General features: G+C 48.4%; 1 protein-coding gene across 6 annotated transcripts in view; it reads right to left on the bottom strand.

The window, feature by feature from the left end:
- The window catches only part of LOC120050023 (signal peptide, CUB and EGF-like domain-containing protein 1), a 126,607-nt gene that overhangs the window by 22,692 nt on the left and 76,236 nt on the right, over positions 1-27,679 (bottom strand). For 3 of the 6 annotated variants that reach the window (XM_038996614.1, XM_038996618.1, XM_038996615.1), the window contains exons 5-9: positions 27,343-27,468; positions 24,775-24,891; positions 22,192-22,245; positions 17,455-17,544; positions 10,736-10,852 (exon numbers count right to left, since the gene is read on the bottom strand). In XM_038996614.1, coding sequence (XP_038852542.1) covers positions 10,736-10,852; positions 17,455-17,544; positions 22,192-22,245; positions 24,775-24,891; positions 27,343-27,468 — 504 coding nt within the window. The remainder of the gene's footprint in view (positions 1-10,735; positions 10,853-17,454; positions 17,545-22,191; positions 22,246-24,774; positions 24,892-27,342; positions 27,469-27,679) is intronic. The other 3 variants (XM_038996617.1, XM_038996619.1, XM_038996616.1) reach the window with 2 other exon arrangements.

The raw sequence follows: 27,679 nt of genomic DNA, 5'->3' as shown, positions 1-27,679 counted from the left end.
ACCCCAGGTGAGTCAGCACCAAACTCACCCAGAACCCCCTGTTAGTCACATGTTTGTCTTGATTTTTTTCCTGAAATTTTTTCCCTCTTCCCAGCATAGGGCGCTAGTCGATTCAGGCGCAGCTGGGAACTTTATGGATCGCGGACTCGCTCTTAGGTTAAGGGTTCCGCTTGTGCCGATATATTCTCCCTTTCCCGTGCACTCCCTAGATAGCCGGCCATTAGGGTCAGGGGTGGTCAGGGAGACCACGGTCCCCTGCGCATGTGTCTCTGGTGCGCAAAGTGCTTGGTAGACTGCTGGAGCATGACCTATATGTCAAGGCTGAGAAGTGTGTGTTCTCCAAACGAGCCGTCTCTTTTCTGGGTTATCGCATTTCCACCTCGGGCGTGGTGGTAGGGAGTGACCGCATTAAGGCCGTGCGTAATTGGCCGACTCCGACCACGGTAAAAGAGGTGCAGCGTTTTTTTGGGTTTTGCCAACTACTACCGGAGGTTTATCCGGGGTTTTGGCCAGGTAGCAGCTCCCATTACCTCACTGCTGAAGGGGGGTCCGGTGCGGCTGCAGTGGTCAGCAAAAGCGGACGGAGCTTTCAACAGGTTGAAGGCGCTGTTCACGGATGCGCCCGTGTTGGCGCATCCGGATCCCTCTCTAGCATTCATAGTGGAGGTGGACGCGTCCGAGGCTGGGGTAGGTGCCGTGCTATCACAGCGCTCTGGTACGCCACCAAAACTCCACCCCTGTGCTTTCTTCTCGAAGAAGCTCAGTTCAGCGGAGCGTAACTATGATGTGGGGGACCGGGAGTTGTTAGCAGTGGTCAGTGCCCTGAAGGTGTGGAGACACTGGCTTGAGGGGGCTAAGCACCCTTTTCTCATCTGGACCGACCACCAGAATCTGGAGTATATTCGGGCAGCTAGGAGACTGAGCCCACGTCAAGCAAGGTGGGCCATGTTCTTTACCCGATTTCAGTTTACGTTAACATATAGACCGGGCTCTCAGAACGTAAAGGCGGATGCACTGTCCCGTTTTTACGACTCGGACGATCGGCCCACCGAACCCACTCCCATCCTTCCCGCCTCAAGGCTGATAGCACCAGTGGTGTGGGAAGTGGACTCGGACATCGAGCGGGCGTTACGGGCGGAACCCGCTCCTCCTCAGTGTCCGGTGGGGCGGAAGTACGTGCCGCTTGGTGTTCGGGACAAATTGATTCGGTGGGCTCACGTTCTACCCTCCTCGGGTCACCCTGGGGTGAAGAGGACGGTGGGGAGCCTTCGGGGGAGGTATTGGTAGCCTACCTTGGCGAGAGACGTTAGGGTTTATGTTTCCTCCTGTTCGGTATGCGCCCAGAGTAAGGCTCCTAGGCACCTTCCTAGAGGGAAGTTACAACCCCTCCCCGTTCCACAACGGCCTTGGTCGCACCTGTCCGTAGATTTTCTGACCGATCTTCCCCCGTCTCAGGGGAACACTACGGTACTGGTGATTGTGGATCGGTTCTCGAAGTCCTGTCGTCTCCTCCCGTTGCCCGGTATTCCTACAGCCCTACAGACTGCGGAGGCATTATTCACCCACGTCTTCCGGCACTACGGGGTGCCGGAGGACATCGTTTCTGATCGGGGCCCCCAATTCACGTCCCGAGTATGGAGGGCGTTCATGGAGCGTTTGGGGGTCTCGGTCAGCCTGACCTCCGGGTATCACCCTGAGAGTAATGGGCAGGTGGAGAGAGTGAACCAGGAGGTGGGTAGGTTTCTGCGGTCGTATTGCCAGGACCGGCCAGGGGAGTGGGCGAGATACATTCCCTGGGCCGAAATGGCCCAGAACTCACTACGCCACTCCTCTACTAACGTGTCCCCCTTTCAGTGTGTATTGGGGTACCAGCCGGTCCTGGCACCATGGCATCCGAGCCAGACCGAGGCTCCTGCGGTGGAGGAATGGGTGCAGCGTTCCAAGGAGACATGGAGGGCCGTCCAGGAATCTCTCCAACAAGCCAGTGGACGGCAGAAGAGGAGCGCTGACCGCCACCGCAGTGAGGCCCCCGTGTTTGTACCGGGGGACAGGGTCTGGCTCTCGACCCGAAACCTGCCCCTCCGCTTGCCCTGACGGAAGCTGGGTCCGCAGTGTGTAGGGCCCTTCAAAGTCCTGAGGAGAATAAACGAGGCGTGTTATCGATTACAACTCCCTTCCTATTATCGTATTAACCCCTCGTTTCATGTGTCTCTCCTCAGGCCGGTGGAAGCTGGTCCCCTGCAGCACGGTGAGGTGCCGGAGGTCCCTCCTCCCCCTCTGGACATCGAGGGGTCCCCGGCGTACACGATACGGGCCATTCTGGACTCGAGACACCGGGTGAGGGGCCTTCAGTACCTCGTGGACTGGGAGGGGTACGGTCCGGAGGAGAGGTGCTGGGTACCGGTGGGGGACATTTTGGATCCGTCGATGCTGAGGGATTTCCATCGCCTCCATCCGGATCGCCCTGCACCTCGTCCTCCGGGTCGACCTCGAGGCCGGTGTCGGCGCGCTGCGGAAGCCGCGCGTCAGAGGGGGGGTACTGTCACGACTTCGACCGAGGCAGGCTCTCCTTCCCGTGCGGGTGGCGTTCGGCGGTCGTCGTCACCGGCCTATTAGCTGCCACTGATCCTTTTCTCCCCCTCCCTATGTGGTTATTGGGTTCACCTGTTGTGTATTAGGGTTAATTAGTTGGGCTTATTAGTCAGCCGGCCCGCACGTTTCTTTGTGCGGGATTGTTTGTTTGTAAGTAGTGGTGTTGGTTTTGTGCTACGTGTTTTCTGGACTGTGTTCCTTTCCCCCGTGTCTGGGGTTGGTTAAGTAGTACACCCAGTGTGTTAGTAGGGTGGCCTAGTTTGTCCGTGTTCATTAAAGAACATTTTGTATTGGCACCTGCTGTTTCCTGCGCTTTGACTCCACACTCCGACACCCAGGCCTTACACATATTTATATTTATTTACTATTTGCACATCGTTACAACACTGTATATAGACATAATATGACATTTGAAATGTCTTTATTATTTTGGAACTTCTGTGAGTGTAATGTTTACTGTTTTTTTTATTTATTATTGTTTATTTCACTTTTGTTTATAATCTACTTCACTTGCTTTGGCAATGTTAACATGTGTTTCCCATGCCAATAAAGCCCTTGAATTGAAATTGAAATTGAATTGAGAGAGCACCTCTGTGATTGCATTGCACACACATCTGGGCTGCCAGGGGCCAGCTGGTAGTTAGGCCTCTATTAACGAGGGCATAGCTCATTAAGGCTCTCCTACATATGATGTACCATAATGAGGATCTCACTCAGGGAGGGGAGAGGTGGTAGGGGAGACCTGGGGAGGGAAAGAGGGATGGAAAGGAAATGAGAGCAATGAATGGAGCGGAGAAGGAATGGGGATGTCTCATGTTCTATCATTCTCAGTCACTCACTCTCTCACTCATTCAATCTTCCACTCTCTATGTCCACTGATCTATCTCTCTCTCCCCTTATCTCTTGTATCTGCCTCTCATTTCAGATATCTCTTTTTGTTACCATCTCCGTCTCTCTCTTCCTTTCTCACCGTGATCTAATCATTTGAATCTCTCTAAGTGTCTGCGTGTAAGAACAGGGGTGTAATCTGTCAACGCATACACACACACGCACGCACACACAGACAAACACACACCCTACACACCCACACCCATCAATCTCCCATCCCTGTTTGACATTTACCATCGGTTCTATCGATACCCTGCTTCATCTGCGATCAGTAGGTTCATTCTGAGCCCTGCTGCTCCCTGAATATAACCAGCCAATAGCAGCTCATTACCATCTATTACAGCCATCTGCCTGAATGCCTGGTTGACTGACTGGCTGGTTGACTGTCTACTGGCTGGCTGGCTGACTGGTTAACTATCTACTGACTGACTGGCTGGCTGACTAGCTAACGGTCTACTGGCTGGCTGATTGACTGACTGGCTGGCTGACTGGCTAACGGTCTACTGGCTGGCTGATTGACTGACTGGCTGGCTGACTGGCTAACTGTCTACTGGCTGGCTGATTGACTGGCTGGCTTACTGGCTGACTAGCTGGCTGGTTGGTTGGCTGACTGGGTACTGACAATCTACTGGATGACTGACTGGCTGACTGGCTACTGTCTAACTGACTGACTGACTGGCTGACTGTCTACTGGCTGGCTGAATAACTGACTGACTGGCTAACTGACTGGTTAACTGACTGACTGACTGGCTAACTGTCTGACTGACTGGCTGACTGACTGTCTGACTGACTGGCTGGCTGGGCACACTGCTGCTGCTGGGAAGGCTGAGGGCCAAATGGAAGGGCTAACATCCGCCTGGGCTAAGAGAAACAAACGCACTGGCTTACTGCTCCTTGCTCGTCTTAGGATAGGAGGTTGTAGTCCCAAGGCAGCACTAGGAGCTGTGTTTGCAGTGAGAAATCCAACACTATATGAGATATGAGAGCAGAACACAGTCTTACTGCCAAGTAAATTTTTTATTTAACCTTTATTTACTGCTAAGTTATTGCTAAGTTAACCTGAGCCCTGAGCTGATGCAGAGGAAAAGCCTTGAGACGGTGGTTTAGGGTTCAGCAGACGATTAGGATCGATTGAAATTAACAACAGTGTAGGATAAAAAATCGACCGGTAATGAGAATATGGCTGAACGTTGACCTCTGACCCTTGACCTCAATACAGTAAGTAGAACAGAGGGATCAACTGGAAGGTCATTGTTGCATAAGATGTTTGAGAGTCGATAATAGTCCTCTCAAAAGACAAAGATAGTAGATAGAGAACAGAAAGAGGGAGAGGCAGCAAACAAGACAGAAAGAAAGAAAGAGAAGAAGAAATAAGGTTTGTATTGTAACAGGAACTGCAGTCATCAGGGATAAAAACCATTGGAGAGAGAGAGAGTGAGAGAGAGAGAGAGAGAGAGAGAGAGAGAGAGAGAGAGAGAGAGTGAGAGAGTGAGAGAGAGAGAGAGAGAGAGAGAGAGAGAGTGAGAGTGAGAGTGAGAGAGAGAGGAGGAATGTGGAAGCTCTTTGGCTGCTGCTGCAGGCTTATCTCTGAGCGCTCGCGTAGCCTTGGTACGCACCTCGGGAAAACTGTGTGGTTCTACAAAATATTTACAGTAAAAAGCAATTCATTTGAGGAAACCTGAACCTGTCCAAATAATTTGGGGACGGGAGAAGGGGGATCTACTGTTCATAAAAAGCGGCGTTTCCCTCGGTGTGACCACCTCAGGCTGCTAATGCGGGAGACGACGTGCAGCTCAGGCCAGAGCCGTGTATTTATCAGAGGATTTAAACGGCCCGCTCTGTTTGCTTTGTCCCTAAAGACTCTCCTCTGTCTAATAACAGAGGCTCTATGGGCCGCATCTGGGCCAAGAGCAACTCCTGTAAAGAGCAACACAACAGTAAAATAAAACAGCAGGCAGGGCCGACGCCGGTCTGACGGAGGGAGAGCCGGAATGGTTGAGGGCCGGAGCTGGGCCAGGCTGAGTCATGTAAGGTGATGGAGATAGGAGTGTTATTGTGGAGATTACTGGGCCTGACATGTTAATACAGTGGGCTGTTGAGAGCGTTGGCACTTTCGGGAAGGTTTCTGTCTGGACGAGTGGGGCTATAGGAGGAGTTTATGGGGAAGCGACTCCGTACAGTAGCTTCCAGTCTCTTGAGGACACAAAGTGACAGTGAAGCTATGACAAAAAGCTAGTGGGAGTGGTAGGTGGGAAAGTGAGGGTGAGAATCACAGGTGTTGCTGACTATGATACAGTTCATTTACTGAGATTAGCTTAGCCACATAAAGTATGTCCCCTTATAACCCAATGCGCTTGTAGCCTATCACCTGGTTTCTCCTTGTCTGTGTTAAGTGACTACTGTAATGGCTCTTTGACTGGGTTACAGGATGTGTGTGTTCAGGCTTTCGCTGGTACTGGGGAGTGGAATGCAGGCCAGTGAAGACATGTCTCAGGTGCCCATACACACACTGTACAACTGAGCAGCTCAGTCTCCCTGCACCGACCACACACACTCACTCACACACACACACCGCAAATGTGTAAACACACACGCGCACACACACACACACACACACACACGCACGCGCACGCACACACACAACTCATCCACCCCCCGACACGCACCTTCTAATCAAACATCTGGAAATTGTTCACAAAATCACTTTTCTTCTCCCTCTCTCCCTCCACCTCTCCCTCTCTCCTTCCACCTCTCCCTCTCTCCTTCCACCTCTCCCTCTCTTCCCTCCACCTCTCCCTCTCTCCTTCCACCTCTCCCTCTCTCCTTCCACCTCTCCCTCTCTTCCCTCCGTCTCTCCCTCTCTCCTTCCACCTCTCCCTCTCTTCCCTCCGCCTCTCCCTCTCTCCTTCCACCTCTCCCTCTCTTCCCTCCGTCTCTCCCTCTCTCCTTCCACCTCTCCCTCTCTTCCCTCCACCTCTCCCTCTCTCCTTCCACCTCTCCCTCTCTCCTTCCACCTCTCCCTCTCTTCCCTCCGTCTCTCCCTCTCTCCTTCCACCTCTCCCTCTCTTCCCTCCGCCTCTCCCTCTCTCCTTCCACCTCTCCCTCTCTCCTTCCACCTCTCCCTCTCTTCCCTCCGTCTCTCCCTCCGTCTGCAGGGGAGCCCTGTGATAAAAACGCCTCCTTCCATTGGCGCGTCTGTCATCACGGAGCGAGGGAAACATCTCGTCTGTCAGCGCAGATGAAAGGCTGTTTATCAGACGCCTGGGATTTAAACATGCCCTAAATAGTTTATATTGAAATGATTATGTTAGGGGGGGGGGGGCAGGATGGTGCAGGTCCCACCGGGTCTGGCACACAGAGAGACAGAGCAGAGAGACAGAGGGCTCTGCCTACAGTACCTCACAGCATGACATTTACCTCCCCGCTAACTACTAACCCCACAAAACCACAAACTGCTGTCTACAATACTCTATCTACATTAACAGCACATCACTACCCACTATCTCTATGCTATAAAACACCTCTACCCCCTGGGCCTATCTGCAAATTACAACACACCACTGGCACAACCCAATGTGCTATAACACATGACAAAGGAGCTGATCGTGGACTACAGGAAAAGGCGAGCCGAACAGGCCCCCATTAACATTGACAGGGCTGTAGTGGAGCGGGTCGAGAGTTTCAAGATCCTTAGTGTCCACATCACCAACAAACTATCATGGTCCAAACATACCAAGACAGTCGTGAAGAGGGCACGACAAAACCTTTTCCCTCTCAGGAGACTGAAAAGATTTGGAATGGGTCCCCAAATCCTCAAAAGGTTCTACAGCTGCACCATCGAGAGCATCCTGACCGGTTGCATCACCGCCTGGTATGGCAACTGCTCGGCAACTGACCGTAAGGCGCTACAGTGGGTAGTGGGGACGGCCCAGTACATCACTGGGGCCAAGCTTCCTGCCATCCAGGACCTATATAATAGGCGGTGTCAGAGGAAAGCCCATAAAAGACTCCAGTCACCCAAGTCACCCACTGTTTTATCTGCTACCGCACGGCAAGCGGTACCAGAGCACCAAGTCTACGACCAAAAGGCTCCTCAACAGCTTCTACCCCCAAGCCATTAGACTGCTGAACAATTCATAAAAATCGTCACCGGACTATTTACATTGACCCTCCTCTTGTACACTGCTGCTACTCACTGTTTGTTTGTTACCTATGCATAGTCACGTCGTCCCCACCTACATGTACAGATACCTCAACTAGCCTGTACCCGCGCACACTGACTCGGTACCGGTGCCCCCTGTAAATATAGCCTCGTTATTGTTATTCTTATTGTGTTACTTTTTATTATTACTTTTTATTTTAGCCTACTAATATTTTCTTCTTCTTGAACTGCACTGTTGGTTTGTAAGGGCTTGTAAGTAAGCATTTCACGGTAAAGTCTACACTTGTTGTATTTGGCGCATGTGGGAAATAAAGTCTGATTTGATCTGATTCATTACACAGTAGAGCACAGTCACACACTACACTCCTTATGGGTCAGCTCAGCTGTGATATCGGCTAGCTTAGCCAAGACCCTATCAGCCCATTTCATCTGTCACAGATCAGGAGATCGGTGTGTGTCGTTGCCAAGGTTACAGGAAGCTTTGGTCCATGCAGGGGGCAGCATGGCGACAAGGCCAGGGGAGTTGTACATGTGGCCAAGCCCCAGTGGCCATTAGGGAGCATGAGACGGACAGGCAGTCTAAATGGTCTGAATAAAATGTCTTAAATGATCAATAAAACCCCTGGCTGACTAACTGGGCTCAGGGAGAGATGATCTGTCCCGGACAGAGACAGCCTGAAGTAATGCTGGCTGGAGACTGGAGAGGAGTTCAGAGTTTAGAGTTGAGGTGGGTGAGTCCAGTCAGTTCAGGGTAATTAATACCCCACCATGGGAAGACAATGACTGCATGGTATTTTCCTTCCTGATACGCTTGAGTGTCTGTGTATTCAGTGTGGATGTGTGTATTGATTGCTAACAAGTGTATGGTTAACGTGTGCGTCCATGCACGTGTGTACATGCACCGTGCCTTCATGTGCATGTCTATCATGTAAGTAGGTGTGTGTGTGTGTGTGTGTGTGTGTGTGTGTGTGTGTGTGTGTGTGTGTGTGTGTGTGTGTGTGTGTGTGTGTGTGTGTGTGTGTGTGTGTGTGTGTGTGTTTGCAATCAGCGGCAGATGGCTCCCTCCATGTTTTCCTGCTCCATCCCTCCACCCTTCATGCCCAGCTGATGGATGGTGATGGGTGATGGATGTGGTGCTGTCTGTGCTGTCTCACAGCACCAGCTCAGATCAGGTCAATCACTGGTGGATTTATGGAGCCCAGGGGCCTAACTCAGCCAAATTATCTGGGCGGTACACAGCCGGACTGCAGCCCGATCCATCTTCTCCACTCAACTGGCCCCCGGAAAACACAGGAGAGGCTATCTTTTCATTTTCCTGCACCATAAAGGCTTGGTTGTCCTGTTAAGAACACAAATCAAAGGCCGGGACAGACGGGAGTGGAAGTTGTTCACACAAGCTGCTGGGGTTTGAACTTGACATCGGAGCGACAGACAGACTAGGTGTTTTCTCACACTGCAACCAACGCAGGGCTGGACCCTTCCAGTCACAGCTAACCTTGTTAGCAGACAATGATGTTGCCCTGGAGGATTCTACGATATGTCATCATCAACTGGTTTCACTGACCATGATGGTGCCTCTGATATGATGTGTCCAAACAAAACTGAATGAACGATATGCCTATTCTCTTTGCTGGAGATATGACGGATGCTGTTAGGTAGTAATGCTCTCTGTAACCCCCCTCTGTTGTGTCTCCCCACTATACAGCTGGGTGGCGCTGTGTGAGTCTGTGTGTGTGTGTGTGTGTGTGTGTGTGTGTGTGTGTGTGTGTGTGTGTGTGTGTGTGTGTGTGTGTGTGTGTGTACTATATGTGTGTGAGAGGAAAAGAGAGAGACAGTGCAGCGTGGGCCTCACTGTTCAAACAGCTGAAGGTTTGCCGACGAGTCGTCTGCCTGCCAGCCAGACAGCCACGGCTCCAGTATTTCACACACTTACATGCCACATTCTCAAACTTCTTGACACGAAATACACACACACGCACACACACTTGGTCACACAGGTACACACACACACATACAGACACACACACACATTGGACATAAAGAGTCGCCGCCATGTAACCTACGAGTCATTGCTATGGCGACTCCTACAGCAGTTCCCCTCCTCAAACATGTCTTGTCACATGTGGGCAGAGTTGGGTTGAGCAGCGATGTAACAGCACCCCCCACATCCTCAGTGTAGTTCTTCTTCAACTATTCTGATGTGAACCGACTCAACTCAACAGCCCGAGGAAAACTCTAAGCCCTTTTGTTAGCTCTTCCCCAGTCTCTTCTTCAGATCAGGGCAGATGAAGGAAAGGAGATGAAGGAAAGGAGAAAGTAGCCACTATGCTCTTGAGTTGCACCCAAGCGTGTCTCATGCAAGCCAGACCACAGTGTAGCTGTTCCTCAGCCATATCAATGATCCCTGATACAAATCAACAATACCACTCCACACGAAACCACTGTATTTTCCATTAGGGTGACCCTGGGGTCAGAAACATCAACGGCCCGGTTTGTTTAGGGACAAGCCTCAATCAACTATCCGCTAAAATAATCCATTTCACTGTGTCTATGTGGCAGCCCGGTAGGGCCTTGGCCACTGTCTTTGACGTCACAGGCGGAATTTGGGAAGTGGAAACACTTAGCGGCAACATCAACAACAGCAGCACTGCCAGTGACCGCGCCGGAGACCGGAGCCTCTCTCTGCTCCACGCGAGGAGGGGAAGTGAAATTCGTGCCGCCGGGTTGGTTGGTCTTGGCCCAAGATCACTCAGATACCACTCATACCAGCCACAGATACCAGACCCCTGGACCACCTCCGCAAAGAATCCTCTCAACTTAGTACCATTCAATACCACATAACTTGCCCATATAGCGTTATAATGGCTAAATACGGTTGAGTGCTGATACAGAATGTGTCTTCATTCTCAACAGCACTAGCAGTGTGTTTTCAAGATGAAACGAGCACACTAAAGGGTTGGGTGCTATCAAGGCATGAGTTAAAGCCGCTCGTCACATGGAGAGAGAGAGAGAGAGAGGGGGAAGTAAAGAAGATAGAGGAGAGCAGTAGGGGACAGTAGGGCCACACGGACACACACACACCTATACACTGACCTTTGCAGGTCTTGCCGTCTGGCTGCAGGGTGAATCCCACGGGGCAGCTGCAGCGTACCCCTGTAGCCGTGTCCTTGCACGTCCGGTCACAGCCGCCATTGTTCACCGCACAGGTTTCTGGGTGAAACAAAAATATACAGTGGGAGAAAAGAGAGGAGGGGCGGGGGGCAGGGGAGGGGTGTTAACCTACTGACTGGTACGCATATCTAAAGAGCAGAACGGAGTCTAAAGAGAGAAACAGTAGACAGTGAAGATATGACGGGTGGGTTGAGAAGAGGCTACATACAATGGAGAAATACACAACAGGGTGATGTCGTGTATTCAGGGCATTTGGCTTTTCCATCATACCCATTCAGACTTCATTTCCACAATACTAAACACGTGTCAAGACATTGTAGTTATCCATCAGACCAGTGACAGGTTATGAGACGGTACACAGTTGGAATTTCATAGACGGTTCATAAACATGTCATAGACCAACTATAAACTCATACTCAGGATTCTGTTGAACATCATTGATTGGAACACCTAGCAGACCAAATTAGAGAAAGACAGATTTCTACAAAACATACACAAGAGATTAATGGGCAACATATGCTGATAAGGAGAGGAAATCAGTAGCCTAGTTAAGACAGGAAAGCCCTGTTTCCAAAAACGTCAAGAAAACATTTAGTCAAAAACGATACTGAAGGTTAAGTAGAGAAAACATGAGAGTCTAAAATATAGTTAGTGGCGGGATCGAGTAGTAGTACCTAGGACCGAATGTGTATATTTTGACTCCAGGAAAAATGTTCTTGTATGTGGCGAAGATAAGGTTTGCTCTGACTTGTGAATATTGCCTGAGCTAATCCCAAAACAAACAGCACCTAATGGCATCTCCACTTCACCTGCGCAGCCCAATGTTGCTTTAGGAAAGCTGAGCTCACTAATCCCCAATGGGTGTCAGATACTGCGGAGGACGGTGAAACGGTACACTGTTTTTAGAAAGGGGCTCAATAATAGGCTACTATATTTAAAAAAGAAACGTTTAAGATGAACTATTTGGGTCTGGCAGGCTTATGATATGTCCTGGGGAAAAAACTCAGTTGACTGTGCTTAGTTAAAGGGATAGTTTATCTACTTCCCCAAACTTGTGGATACCATTTTTATGTCTCCGCGTCCTGTATGAAGGAAGTTAGAGGTAGTTTCGAGAACAACGCTAACTAGCTTAGCACAAAGACTGGAAGTCTTTGGGTACAGCTAGTGATGATGCTAGTTAGCATTGGCTCGCAAAACTACCTCTAACTTCCTTCATACTGGACACAGAGGCATAAAAATGGTATCCACGAGTTCAGCCAAAATCCCAAACTATCCCTTTAAAGGTGAAGAAGACGCTGAAATGGCTCTGGCTCTTTGGACATGGACATGTATGCAAATGAGAGATGGTACACTTGTCTCTCTGGCACCTATTCCCAGCTCATTAAATGCAAAGAGGTTCTGCGCTTGCTTTAAGGGAGGAGGGAACGAGATAAACACTTTCAGACAGGCTAGCTAACATGCCCGGCTCTAGAGGTCACAGCATTAGCATAATACTGTCAATGAGTGCAGTGTCACGGACTGACGGCATCTCATCAGCGGGCTGATCCAACATGGCCGTCTGTTTGCAGCTAAAGCAAACTGGAGGTGGATGCTGTGAGAGCCAGCATGGTCGCCAGTTTCTACCACCACCGGGAAGCTGTCAGTGCCAAAAAGGCTCTACTTCAATGAGGCTGCTGGTGTGTTTCATAGAACTGCAGATAACTTTTTGAGGTACTTAACCTAATTCCTAGAAAAGGAAAACAGAGGGAATAGGGGAAGGAGAGATACTTTATACTCCTGGTACACTACATGACCAAAAGTATGTGGACACCTGGTTGTTGAACATCTCATTCCAGAATCATGGTCAATAATATGGAGTTGGTCCACCCTTTGCTGCTATAACAGCCTCCACTCTTCTGGGAAGGCTTTGCACTAGATGTTGGAACACTGCTGCAGGGACTTGCTTCCATTCAGCCACAAGAGCATTAGTGAGGTTGGGCACTGATGTTGGGGGCGATTAGGCCTGGCTCGCATTCTGCGTTCCAATTCATCCCAAAGATGATCCATTTCCGTATGGACCTCGCTTTGTGCACGGGGGCATTGTCATGCTGAAACAGGAAAGGGCCTTCCCCAAACTGTTGCCACAAAGTTGGAAGCACAGAATCGTCTAGAATGTCATTGTATACTGTAGCGTTAAGATTTCGCTTCACTGGAACTAAGGGGCCTAGCCCGAACCATGAAAAACAGCCCCAGACCATTATCCCTCCCCCATCAAACTTTACAGTTGGCACTACGCATTGTGGCAGGTAGCGTTCTCCTGGCATCTGCCAAACCCAGATTTGTCAGTCAGACTGCCAGATGGCGTGATTCATCAATCCAGAGAACGCGTTTCCAATGCTCCAGAGTCCAATGGTGGCTAACTTTACACCACTCCAGCTGACGCTTGGCATTGCGCATGGTGATCTTAAGCTTGTGTGCAGCTGCTCGGCCATGGAAACCCATTTCATGAAGCTCCTGACTAACAGTTATTGTGCTGATGTTGCTTCCAGAGGCAGTTTGGAACTCGGTAGTGAGTGTTGCAACCGAGGACAGACGAATTGTACACGCTACGCGCTTCAGCACTTGGTGGTCCCGTTCTGTGAGCTTGTGTGGCCTACCACTTCTCGGCTGAGCTGTTGTTGCTCCTAGACGTTTCCACTTCACAATAACAGCACTTACAGTGGAGGGCATCTCTAGCTGGGCAGAAATTTGACGAACTGACTTGTTGTAAAGGTGGCATCCTAAGACGGTGCCACGTTTATAGTCACTGAGCTCTTCAGTAAGGCCATTCTACTGCCAATGTTTGTCTATGGAGATTGCATGGCGGTGTGCTTGATTATATACACCTGTCAGCAATGGGTGTGGCTGAAATAGCCGAATCCACTAATTTGAAGGGGTGTCCACATACTATTGTATATATAGTGTAGCTTGTCTGATGGGTGCTGTAGGGTACGGCAGCGGACCCCTGTAAACGTCCCACTCAGGTGTGTGTGTGTGTGTGTGCGTGCGTGCATGGGGCTGTTAATGGGTCAGAGTGATTTATACTACTGAAAGCAATGAGCCCTATCATTAGCTTAGCGTGAGTCCTGCTCAGAGCCCCTCTCCTGCTCTGATGAGCCAGGCCCGCCCACCCCCAGGGCAAGAGGCTGCACACAGGAACACAGACCCGCCAAAACACACTCTGATTGATGTACTGGACATGCCCAGCCTACCCCCGAACAGCCCCTCTGAACCCCCTCCCCTCTTCCTCCCCTCTCCCACCCCTGAATGTTTCTGTCTCGTGCACACTGTATTGCAACGATGCTACAAAGGCTAACGCTCTTCTATTCACAGCCATCCTTTCCACTTCCCTGTGTCTCAATTTCATTGGCTCTAGTCAACATGCTGAAGCTGACAGAGGAAGAGGGACAGGGTAACACCTCTTTTTTAGAAAGGGGAGTGAGGGTTTGGGGGAGTTTCTGTGGGAGACATTCTGGGGGAGATTGACAGTTGGAGGGATCCGTTCAAGGGAACCAGCTCTCATCTCCGTGGTGACAGATGAAGATTACTCGTCTGTCTTGTTTGTGTGAGCAGCGGCAGCAGGGCCAGTGGTGTGTTGGCTGAGAGCCAGTACAAACCAACAGAGACACCCCTGACTTGCCCACCCCATAACCCCATCATCACACCCCTCCATCTCACTGTCTCTCTGTCTGTCTCTCTCGCCTCTCATCCATCTCTAAGATGCCTGCCATGCTCACACATGCTCTGGGCAGACTTGACTGACCTGCTCTGCTGACGTCAGGATTGGAGAGATAGACAGTGGGTGTACACACACACACACACACACACACACACACACACACACACACACACACACACACACACACACACACACACACACACACACACACACACACACACACACACACACACACACACACGTCCCACATACTCCTCACACACACAGACATGCTGACCAGTCAAATCTCCATGCAGTCTCTCTCTCTCTCTCTCTCAGTAAGACATCTTCTCTCAGAGAGGACACATGTTCTATTGATTAAGAGGGAGTCATGAGAAAAGAGGAGTGGTTGTGCTTTATTAAGCATCATGCCAAGTCCCATCAACCCTCCACACACATGCTGACTGTAGGGGCACGATCGTCTTTCAGCAGGGCCTAGCTAACAGGATTCCCCTTCACTGTGTCGTGGGCACCTAATCCAGCTGTCAGCGCTGCCCCCGTCCTGGAATCACACCATCCATACACACACACATGCCCAGCTCAGCCCATCTGTCCTAGGTGAGTGGTTTATTTGGACTCCTCAGCAGCCGAGGTCAGTGTAGCTATAGCACCTCTCTCTCTCCCTCCCTCTCTCTCTCTCTCACACCCAGCCTTTGAAAAGACCTGCCTTTTTCTGTGCTAGAACTTTCACTTTCTTCACTCTTTCCTCTCTCTCTCTTTCTATCATGTTTTACTCCATCTATTTTTCATTGTAGCCCAGGTCCAGTTTAATCTGTCTTGATCAATCTGGGCTCCGGTGCTTTGGGACGAGGACTACGGCAGTGTCTGCAGAGAAAATAGCAGCAGCAGAAGTACAGAGAGAGAGTCAGGAACGCTGTGTGTCAAAGCAGGCAGACAAACGGAGCACAGTGTCAAATCTAACATGCGGCTGCCGGACAGACCAGACCAGTTCAGGGCTGTTCTAAAGACTTCCATAGTCTCCTCCTATACTATAGCAATACCTACAGTAGGTCTATTCACCCCTGCTAAAGATCATTTGCCTTACATTGGTTTCAATTATAATGTTGACTTGCTTGGAAATAATTAAGTGAGATTAATCTAGTGAAAGTTTGATTTCTGAAATGACAATGGCAATCAGACTAATCAGACCTGTAAAGAATGAAGAGAAAAAACAGCAAATAAAACAGTTAGGATAAGAACATCGCAATAACACAGGTCATATAGAGCGGGATAAAAACATAAATCATTGTGAGAGACAGAGATATCAAATGTGAGATTGGGGTTATAGAAAACATGGAGGACACAGTGTTGGAATGAAGGGGAGGAGCATCAACAGTGACATCATCAGGTATGACAACAGGACTGAGTCAGGCAGGGGGAGAATTCTTCAACGGAGGAAAGACGAGAAGGATGGAAAAGTTAACATTTAGAGGAGATAGGTGAAGTTTTGTTACCTACAATCAAGCCCCCCCTCACCCATTTACTGGCCAAAGTCGTCACCTGTTTAAGTAAGATCTGCCTCTGTATGGGAGAAAGCTGCAGACACCAACACATAACAGTAACAGCATATACGAGCTCAGGATGTCTGTATGACTGACTGACTTAGGTCTCCGTGTTGGTAAACATACAGGCTGTACATTGTACTGGATCCACTTCTGCCTTTGAAAACCAAATAGTAAAATGAAGGAAACAGAATCATAAGAAACCAAGAGGGAAATGCTGCTCCGAGGCTCCCACGTTTTAAGAAGTGCAGTTTTAGTTAGGTATTAGTGGGGGTTCACCCGTTTAGTCTGGTTTAGTGGTTAGTCCAGATTAGTTGAGCTATTTCCATTAAAGGGAGAAATATTACAACCACACTTGAACAGTCAGGTGGAACTTCACAGGGGGTTCGAGGTCTGAAAGAGGGAAAAGAAGGGTCACAGGGACAGAACGGTGTTATCTAGGAGTTGATTGGCATACGTTGTCTGAGATCCATGTTGTTTGTCCCTTCCCACCAACCCTGTAGAGTGATTTTCATTCAACAGTCAGTCACTACTGTTGAACGGATGCATCTTCCTCCACTGAGTCGGGAAAGGGTTAACTATTCACGCTTTTATTCAGTTGTGCATTCATTTAATTTGTTTTATACTAATTGACTGAGTCATCCATTGATGAATCCATTGATGAACCTACAGTGTAGATACAGTATCTGGAGCCTGTCTCTCATCGACAGTGTCCGGGGCTTACATGAAAGCTCATATATTTGTCTTCACCCGGAGACTTCCAGATGGCGGATTTGATTGAATGAAGCCCTATGTCATCCATTATAGGCAAAGAGACTCTGCAGATAGAGACCCTTCAAAGATACTAGCTGAGATGTTCTCCATGACAACGCCAAAGACATAATGGGATGGATCTGGAACACCTCCTCGTGTACTGTCCCTCCAAGCCATGAGTATCGTCATGGGGAGGGGCAAGGAAGGACTGAGGGTGTTTAAAACATCACAGGAACATTTTTGCCTTAATAGTGAAGATGAAACCGTGTCAAAATGGTCAGTCCCGAGTTCTTCAAGACCTTTTTCATTGTCCATAAACGTTCCTTTCTGTCTAAAGACTCCGCAGTACTTGAGGAGTGGTGCCTGACCACCAGTCTAATCTTTGGAGGGACGCGTTGCTGCCTACAGGAGTAACTGTTAGTTACTGTGGGAACTCTATGTATCTTCTGCCGAGACGGGCGATGGGGAGAGGTGGGAGCAGGGTTGGAGAAGTTTACCAACAGACTGGGACCTTGTGAGTGGACATAGAGGGTACCAAGGACTTTCATAAAAATAAAAATACAAAATTGAGAGAGAGAGAGAGAGAGTAAAGGGGAGGATACAAGCACAAGCGCCATGGCAACACATAGAAAGAGGAAGAAAAGAGTTACCCATAAGAAGCCGCCGTTTCACCCGCTTGTCCACATCAGCTATTGACGTGGCATTGAACTCAGAGCTCTCAATTGCAGCCTCATCTCTCTCTAAAACACAAGTGACAAGGGGACAAACAGTGAGCAGTAAGGTTAATTAGAAGCCCAATATCCACCGCCCGCTGCCGCCCGAGACGTCAAGTCAGCCCCTCTTGGCGTTTGAGCAAAACCAAAGCCAAGAAGCAAGAAGCCATGAAAAAGCGCCAAAATCCCTGTTAGAGTGTTAATCCCAAAAACAAATCCAAAAGTCCCAGATAGCAAAAAAAAGTTGAAATGAGGGTAAGGGTGGGGGTAGGGGACAAAAATAGAAGTTCAAATAAAAATATAATTTGGGGGGGGGGTGTGGGGGAGTTGGTTGACGTTGATGTTGTAGCCGTTGCTGTTTCTGTCTTCCATATCAAACGGCCACACACACACTCAGCAATGATTCCCTCACATCCGAAAAGGAGGAAGAGGGGGAGGAGGAAAGGAAGGAGGAGTAGAGGGAAGGATGAGCAAACATGTCCAAGACAAGCTGCATGAGTGTGGGTAAGAAGCAGGGGGGTGAGGATGACAACAGAAGAAGGGGAGAGGGTGACGCCAACGGGTAAGAGGCTATGCTAGCCACCAGATCAGACAGACACTACAGAGGGAGGGAGTGATAACAAGGACTACAGAACGACAAAATGAAGGGATGAGAGAGAGAAAAAGAGAAGAAGAAGATAGAGGAAATCCCGTCCCATCGTGGGCCACAATGGGAGAAGTAAATGAGAGGAGGAACACCCATCAATAAATGGGGTTGGGGACTAGTGGAGGGGGGGAGCGATGGAGAGGGCATGCATAGAGGAGAGGAGAAGGAGGTAGTCTGGGGGCAGCGCTGGTTGCCTGTTTGTCTATGGAACACATCACAACTGGCTTTAACAGTCAACGCTGGAAACCATGTTCCCAAGCCGGGAGGGGGGGAGGATGGAGGGAGGGGTGAGAAGGGAGAGGGGAAAGGTCGGGGATGGGGTTAAAGTTAAGATGAACATGCAGATATGCAGCTGAGCAAACACAGATATGCATGAGCAAACGCTGTGTTAGAATGGATGGGCTGGGGGTGGTGAGGAGCGCTACTGGGCCTTGGGAAGAGAGGGAGTCTTTCACTGGGACGTCAGAGTCATTAGGCTCTGAATGAGCATCTCTCTCTGAAGAACTGAATGGGGGGGGGGGGGGCAGGGCACTGCCACTCAGTGCAATGGAACTAGGACTGTCTTTGATGTACAAAGTCCTATGGAGGAGGATTTTGGGTGAGGAAGGGGTAACTAAAGCCCCCCCCCCGGTCACCCCTGGCTTGGCCCGTTACTGGTCTTTCTCAGGCGGTTAGTTTGGGAAGGTTTGGTAGACAAAGTGAAGGACTCTCTGAAGCAGTGTTCACAAATGAATGGAGGCTTTCTGTCTCTCAACTAACGGTTTGGTGTGTGTGTATGTGTGCGTATGTGCATGTATGTGCGTGTGTGTTTGTGCCTGTCTGTGCGTGTGTATATGGGTGACTGTGCAATTATGTGCTGGCGTATGGATGTGAGTTCTGGTGAGCGTGTGCATGCTTGAGTGCGAGGGTGTGTGCACGTGTGTATGAGCGTGTGAACGTGTGTGTGTGAGTGGGTGGTTGTGTAAGAAAGGGTGGGGAGGAGGAGGAGGAGGAGGAGAGAGGACTCCAGGACACTCCTAAAAGGCTAAGGAATCAGCAGTTCTAAGGTCCGTTTAGAGGAGGCCTTCTGAGGGGGGATGTTTAGAGTGGAGCAGAACTTACACAGGAAATAATCACTGAAGGGAGGGAGGAATGAATCCATAGCAGGACACTACAGCTAAGAGGAGAACAGTAACGGTAACCAGTAACGATGCACTGTAAGAAAACAGCAGGACAAGTGTTGGTTGCTATTAATGTAACCGCAATTCAAGGAGGGAAAATGAAAGAAAATACAAATCTGACCAAAAACCAAATGTAGAACAGTAGGATCTCCCATGCAGCCGGACAGACAGAAACACAGACAGGCAGAAGGTTTGCGTAGATTAGTGACAGACGGGCGGGCTGACAGACACGGAGAGCGTGTCAGATTGAGAATGCATGCGGCTGGCTGGGATGACGGCATGACGGAGGTGTTATTGAGAAACAGGCAGGGTTACTGGTCCCTGTCTCTACAGGTGGATGAGGGAGGAGGTGCTGATGGGTGGGGGTGGGTGACGTGGGTTTTGGGGGTTGCCACAGTAACAGGATTTTGTTTGCTTGTTGAGGCCGTTGTACTGTACTGTTAGGGGGAGGGGGGCATATTGCAGGTTGGAGGAGGGGGAGTTGTTTGGAGTGATGTTTGTTTTTGGTTTGGGTGGGTAGCTCTATGTAACATTAGATCAGGCTGCAACTGAGATGTTCACTCTAATCCTGTATCATTGTTTTATTAGTTCCCCCCCAGAGTCTTTAATTGAATTCCCTTTTAATAATCTTAATTAAGGATTTAACCCTTTTTGAATTGAATTTGAACATGGATGCTCAGACAAGACAGGCAATCAGTAACTATCACCAGAAAGCAGGAGGTAGGTAGGGAGGAAGAGGAGGAGGAGGAGGAAGAGGAGGAGCACCAGAGACAGCACTACACAAAGGTGGGTCAAAGGTGGGCCCAGTGACAGAGCAGTTGGGACACTCAGACCACAGAGGAGCCTTTCCTCTCGTCAGCGAGGAAAAGACACGGGACAGAGGGAGAAGGAGCACAGGGTTTCTCTCTTTCTTTCATTCTTTCAGAGGTTTTCCTCTTCTTTCGTGGATGTCGTTGGTCCTCGCATGGCTGGAAAGGAGAAGGTTATGGGCACAAAATGAAGGCAGTTCTGTGAGATTCTGTGAGAACACAGCATTGATGATACTGTAGAGTAGAGATCTGTTTGTGGGGAGAGAGAGAGGGCTTCTCCAGTGTTCTAGTACAGCAGGAATGACAACACACAGAAAAAGGGTTTATTTGTGACATGACAGAAGACCTGTGTGTGTGTGTGTGTGTGTGTGTGTGTGTGTGTGTGTGTGTGTGTGTGTGTGTGTGTGTGTGTGTGTGTGTGTGTGTGTGTGTGTGTGTGTGTGTGTGTGTGTTTTAATTCCAGTTAGAACAGGGATTACAGGGATCCTCAACTAGATTCAGCCGCAGCCAATTTTTTCTTGAGTGGATGGTCACGGGGCCGGAACATAATTACAAATCATTCGTAGACTGCAAATTGACCGCAAGAAGCCCAAACAGATATAATATTTGACTAAAACAATAATTTCAAACCTTGCTTACATTTGCATCACGTCTATTATGGGTGGGAATACTTGGGAACAGATTTGCTAAATTAAAATCAATTCAAGCTGATTTCCTGGTGTTTTTACAGTCTTATGTCCAACAATGAAAAAAAAAAAAAAAAAGAATAATATAATAATATATATAATAATATATTTTTTTTTTGCTCTGAAAACTTTTAGGGCCAAATAAAACCACCCACAGGACAAATTTGGCCCGCGGGCCTCCAGTTGAGGAACCCTGAGGTATTGTGTTCAGTGTCTTGCCTAATCTCAGATGCATCTGAACTTAGTCAACTCCAGAAATGGTTTAACTCCTTCTGGGGGCAAATGTACAGACTTTGACTAACTGGTATAATGTAACACAAGAAAAAGAGTTTGTATATCTGCCAATCTGCTTTAGCTTGCCACGGATTTTGCAACTCGGTGGGATAAACCTTGTTTAGGAGCTATGGAGAAACATGGGAGTCTGTAAATCGCTGTCTCGTTACGGACAGACAGACAGACACTGCCAGGCTCCCTTTGGAACGCTCCGGGAACGTTCAGGAACGTCTCTGTGCACCCAAAAAACACTGGAGTATTTATTTTTTTAAAGGCAGAAAAAAATACTATTTGGTACGTCCAAGCTTCCACACTTGCGAGCCAAATATGGGACTGGGGTCTGTTGGAAGGAAGGCAAAGAAAGAAAAAAAACATGAAAAACTCTTTGACTTACCTGGAACCTCTCATTTATCTTCTGCAAATTCCCCCAGAAAAAAAATCATGAACATTTCCTCTCTGTTAGGCTTCGGAGCCACCATAGCCACGGGATACGGCCACATTGACAGGCGGGCGTAAAAGTTAGCCATTTGGCAAACAGTGGCATGCAGGCCTGGCGTCTCTCGGGCCTGGCGATGGGCATGCGTTACACTGACTTGGCTAGTTTTCCGGCGTAATGAAGATGATGAATGTGTTTTTCAACTTCTGAGACTATTCAACTATTCATTTTCCAGTTTCCACCACAGCCCTACCTAGCGACCAAACCCCCAAACCCCCTCTATTCCTCCTTTCACTCTCTGACACGTTAACACACTACTACTACACTGACTACTCTGTCAGCAGTCAAAGTGCATGTTTGTCTGGGTGTGTGTATATAGGTACAGGTGTAATTGTGTGATTAAAAGAGAAAGAGAGAGAGAGAGAGAGAAAGAGAGAGAGAAACAGACAGCCAGAGAGAGCGACACATAAAGGAAAGAGACACTGAATGATCATACAAATCCCCTCTATCACATGGCAAATCAGCTATTTTCCACATGCACTGGAAGCCAGGTTTTCTGAGTACACATTTAGATGGGGAGAATTCTTTACTCCCGCTTCTCCCCATGCCACGATCTCCAAAAACAGGGTGAGCAGTCTTCAGGCCCCAGACAGGAAATAATCACCATCGTCATCATGAAACTCCGGGCGACATTTTCGGGGTGCAACAGAGCACAGATCTGTGCAAAAATACTGTAAAACTCATTATAATCTGGCAGCGGGATTACAGATCGTTGAAGAAAAATGTATAATTGAATCACACTGCCAGATTATAATGAGGTTTACGGTATTTTCACACATATTTGTGCTCTTTTGCACGGCGAAAATGTCGCCCTCCATCTCTATTCAGTTACTCACAGCTTCAAGTTACTCACATGACTTTGTGTACATTTTCAAGAAAAAAATAAACATTTGAATGCACTTTAAGGTTGGTTGATTCTCTAGAAAATGTAAATGTGTTACTGCGCTCTGTCTAACGCTCTCTCACTCTTCCTGTCCATCTCTCTCGCTCTGTCTCTCTCTCTCTCTTTCTGAATGTATCAGGGGCTCAATCTCTCCCCCTCTGTCTTTTGTTGTAAGTGTATAAATAAGATGAGGCCGGGGTAGGGAGAGAGGGCTCAGGGGTGAAGTTAACTCATCCCAAAGCCCTTCTCACCAGTTTCTCTCACACATCTATAACATCTACTGCAAAACAGATGAGAAATAATAGAGCTTTAACAGTAATATGTACTCTAATGTGCAATGAGTAACAGTACCAGTCAAAAGTTTGGACACATCTACTCATTCAAGGATTTTTCTTTATTTTTACTATCTTCGTATTGTAGAATAATAGTGAAAACATCAAAACTATGAAATAACACATATGGAATCATGTAGTAACCAAAACAGTGTTAAACAAATCAAAATAGATTTTAGATTCTTCAAAGTAGCCACCCTTTGCCTTGATGACAGCTTTGCACACTCTTGGCATTCTCTCAACCAGCTTCATGAGGAATGCTTTTCCAACAGTCTTGAAGGAGTTCCCACATATGCTGAGCACTTTTGGGCTGCTTTTCCTTCACTCTGCGGTCCAACTCACCCCAAACCATCTCAATTGGGTTGAGGTCAGGTGATTGTGGAGGCCAGGTCATCTGATGCACCACTCCATCACTCTCCTTCTTGGTCAAATAGCCCTTACATAGTCTGGAGGTGTGTGTTGGGTCATTGTCCTGTTGAAAAACAAATGATCGTCCCACTAAGCGCAAACCAGATGGGATGGCGTATTGTTGCAGAATGCTGTGGTAGCCATGCTGGTTAAGTGTGCCTTGAATTCTAAATAAATCACTGACAGTGTCACCAGCAAAGCACTCCCACACCATCACACCTCCTCATCCATGTTTCACGGTGGGAACCACACATGCGGAGATCATCCGTTCACCTACTCTGCGTCTCGCAAAGACACGGCGGTTGGAACCAAAAATCTCACATTTGGACTCATCAGACCAAAGGACAAATTTCCACCGGTCTAATGTCCATTGCTCCTGTTTCTTGGCCCCAACAAGTCTCTTCTTATTATTGGTGTCCTTTAGTGGTGGTTTCCTTGCAGAAAATTGACCATGAAGGCCTGATTCATATACAGTAGTCTCCTCTGAACAGTTGATGTTGAGATGTGTCTGTTACTTGAACTCTGTGAAGCATTTATTTGGGCTGCAATTTCTGAGGCTGGTAACTCTAATGAACTTATCCTCTGTGTAACCGATGTGAAATGGCTAGCTAGTTAGCGGTGGTGCGCGCTAATAGTGTTTCAATCGGTGACGTCACTCGCTCTGAGACCTAGAAGTAGTTGTTCCCCTGAGTAATGATGCTTCGTGGGTGACTGTTGTCTGTGTGCAGAGCAAGGGGAACAAGCCCAGGTAGGGGCGAGGAGAGGGACGGAAGCTATACTGTTACATCTGCAGCAGAGGTAACTCTGGGTCCTCCTTTCCTGTGGTGGTCCTCAAGAGAGCCAGTTTCATCATAGCGCTTGATGGTTTTTGCGACTGACCTTCATGTCTTAAAGTTATGATGGACTGACGTTTCTCTTTGCTTATTTGAGCTGTTCTTGCCATAATATGGACTTAGTCTTTTACCAAATAGGGCTATCTTCTGTATACCACCCCTACCTTGTCACAACACAACTGATTGGCTCTAACCCATTAAGAAGGAAAGAAATTCCACAAATTAACAAGGCACACCTGTTAATTGAAATGCATTCCAGGTGACTACCTCATGAAGCTGGTTGAGAGAATGCCAAGAGTGTGCAAAGCTGTCATCAAGGCAAAGGGTGGCTACTTTGAAGAATCTCAAATGTAAAATATTGGTTACTACATGATTACATATGTGTTATTTCATAGTTTTGATGTCTTCACTATTATTATACAATGTAGAAAATAGTACAAATTAAGAAAAACCCTGGAATGAGTAGGCGTGTCCAAACTTTTGACTGGTACTGTGTGTGATTTGAGAGTATTGAGGAAGTTGATTGCTTGAACAAAAGTGTATGATGTGTGTGTCAATTTAGAGTCTACACTGTTTTGTAAGGTATATAAACTGAGGGAAATGTGTGCCTCTCTCGCTCTCTCTGTGTGTGTGCGTGTGTTACATACGTGAGTGGGTGTGCCTGTATGTTAGTGTGTGTGTTTGTGGCAGAGATGATTCAAAGAGATGAAGTACAGTCTGTTGTCACTCACCGATGCAGGTCTTGCTGTCTGAGTGCAGGGCGTACTTCTGGTGACAGCCACAAACCGGCCCCACATCCGTATCGTCACACATGTGCTGGCAGCCTCCGTTCCCATAGTTACACGTCACTGGCAACATACAAGGATTGTAAGGGAGCGGTATAGGCCTACACCCCCCCTCCCCCCCACACACACACACACAAACACACACACCCTGACTATACACTCAAATACCTTACACCAAAAAGAGAAATCTGATTTTAAGTGCTTGGGCAGACATTAATTCACTGTGTGCTGCTTCTTATGATCTTCAGACACAGTCCCCCAACAATAACAGTGAGAAGGCCCCGGAGTACATTCCTAATGTAGGGTAATAAAGTAGCAGAATGTGAGCCATGACCGGAGCCGGCCTCCCTCTGTTCCCTATGCTCTATCTGCTCTCTTCATGACAGGTGACATGGGTTCACCAGACACTGGGTTGGACGAGGACACAGAGAGAGAGAGAGAGAAAGTGAGAGATACGGAGAGAGAGAGGGGGAGAGAGAGAGAGAGAGAAGAGGGAGAAAGAAAGAGAGAGAGAGAGAGAGAGAGAAGAGAGAGATAGGGAGAGAGAAAGAGAAAGAGAGAAGAGGGAGAGAGAGAGAGATAGAGAGAGAGTGAAATAACAACATTTAGAGAGTGAGTGATGGGCAGAATAAAAAGAAAGTATTTTTATGGGAGTATAATCATACGCATTGAGACCTGTTAATAACCCCTGCTCTGACGTTTACAAGCTTGTCCTGGAAGAAGAGAGGGGGAGAGGAGGGGGGTGGGTTGGAGAGGAGAAGACAGAACAAGAGAGAGAGAGAGACAGAGAACAAGAGAGACAGAGAGAGAGAACAAGAGAGAGAGAACAAGAGAGAGAGAGAGAGAGAGAGAGATAGAGATAGATAGATAGAGAGAAAACAAGAGAGAGAGAGAGAGAGAGAGATAGAGATAGATAGAGAGAAACAGAGACAACCGAAGAGAGGAGCTGAAGCCCATAAAGCTCCTCTCCGTGCTCTGCGTCTCCAGCCCAACCCGGAGCTTTTATCACAAGTTTACTACAGCACTGCAGAGTAGAGTGTGTGTGTGTGTATGTGTGTGTGTGGCTATGCGTTTGTCAGTGTGTGTGTGTGAGTCAGAGTGTATGTGTGTGTGTCAGTGTGTGTGTGTCAGTGTGTGTGTGAGTCAGTGTGTATGTGTGTGTGTGTGTCAGTGTGTGTGTGTGTCAGTGTGTATGTGTGTGTGTCAGTGTGTGTGTGTGTGTGTGTCAGTGTGTGTGTGTGTGTCAGCGTGTGTATGTCAGTGTGTGTGTGTGTGTCAGTGTGTGTGTGTGTGTGTGTGTGTCAGTGTGTGTGTGTGTGTGTGTGAGTCAGTGTTAATGTGTGTCAGTGTGTGTGTGTGTGTCAGTGTCAGTGTGTGTGTGAGTCAGTGTTAATGTGTGTTAGTGTGTGTGTGTGTGTGTATCAGTGTCAGTGTGTGTGTGAGTCAGTGTTAATGTGTGTCAGTGTGTGTGTGTTTTACTACAGCTCCGCTACAGCCGACACTCCGCTGCCGAGCATTCCTCTTCACACCGCAAATTAAATACTAACGTCCCGACTCATAACAAACCCTCTTCCTCTTCAGTCGGTGGGACACATGAGAAAGAGTGGAGGATTTCACAATGTTTCACTGGCGTTTTTAAGCAGGACAAAATGTGTTACCAAATAAAATGTAACTAATAAAAAGCTTATTTTCCCCTGCTGAATGGCTAATATGAGTTGAATTTAAATTTCATGGCTCAGCGCACAGGATGAAAATAATATGAGGTGAAGTTTTTTTTGAACATCCTTAATATGCTTTCATGAAGGTTCAGATATGCTATACTGGCTACTGAATCTAGAATTGTCTGGCCTCAGTGATAGCTAGCACTGTAGCATAAATCAATTCTAAAAACCCATTGCAGTTAGTTAGCGCAGCCTGCCTCCCATAGTGTGTTGCTGCTATCTAATCAAATGAGGGTGATCTGTTCTAGGAGACACTGAGGCAGAGCACAGTCCCTGAGAGAGAGAGAGAGAGAGAGAGAGAGAGAGAGAGAGAGAGAGAGAGAGAGAGAGAGAGAGAGAGAGAGAGAGAGAGAGAGAGAGAGAGAGAGAGAGAGAGAGAGAGAGAGAGAGAGAGAGAGAGAGAGAGAGAGAGAGAGAGAGAGAGAGAGAGAGAGAGAGAGAGAGAGAGAGAGAGAGAGAGAGAGAGAGAGAGAGAGAGAGAGAGAGAGAGAGAGAGAGAGAGAGAGAGAGAGAGAGAGAGAGAGAGAGAGAGAGTGAGACAGACAGAGAGAGTGAGACAGAGAGAGAGAGAGACAGGGAGAAAGAGAGAGAGACAGACAGAGAGAAAGAGAGACAGACAGACAGACAGAATAACACAACAACATGGTTGGAACACAGAACTACAGTGCATGGCGTTGACCTTGGCTCTGGAGTCGGTGACCCCAACCGGAACTGTCCAAAGCCCTCATATATAATTCACCACAGGGCTGTTTAGGGCCCCTGTGGTGGGTGATAGCCCGTGGAGGGTACGTACATGAACAGTCTCTTTGGTTCTTTGCCAACTCGAACCCGGGCCGGCACTCGCAAGCCACGCCCCCCTTGGGGGTCTCCCTGCAGATGTGGGCGCAGCCGTGGTCCTTGTTCATGCAGTTCATTCCATCTGTGAAGGGAGAGAGAGGGAGGGAGATGGAGAGGGAGAGGGAGGGAGGGAGGGAGATGGAGAGGGAGGGAGATGGAAAGGGAGAGGGAGGGAGGGAGGGAGAGAGAGAGAGAGAGAGAGAGAGAGAGGGAGGGAGATGGAGAGGCAGATGGAGGGAGGGAGAGAGAGAGAGGGGGGGGGGAGATGGAGAGGGAGAGGGAGGGAGGGAGAG

The sequence above is a fragment of the Salvelinus namaycush genome, chromosome 6 (assembly GCF_016432855.1).
Source record: "Salvelinus namaycush isolate Seneca chromosome 6, SaNama_1.0, whole genome shotgun sequence".
Taxonomy (NCBI): Eukaryota; Metazoa; Chordata; class Actinopteri; order Salmoniformes; family Salmonidae; genus Salvelinus; species Salvelinus namaycush.
This window is presented reverse-complemented; position numbering and strand designations above follow the sequence as displayed.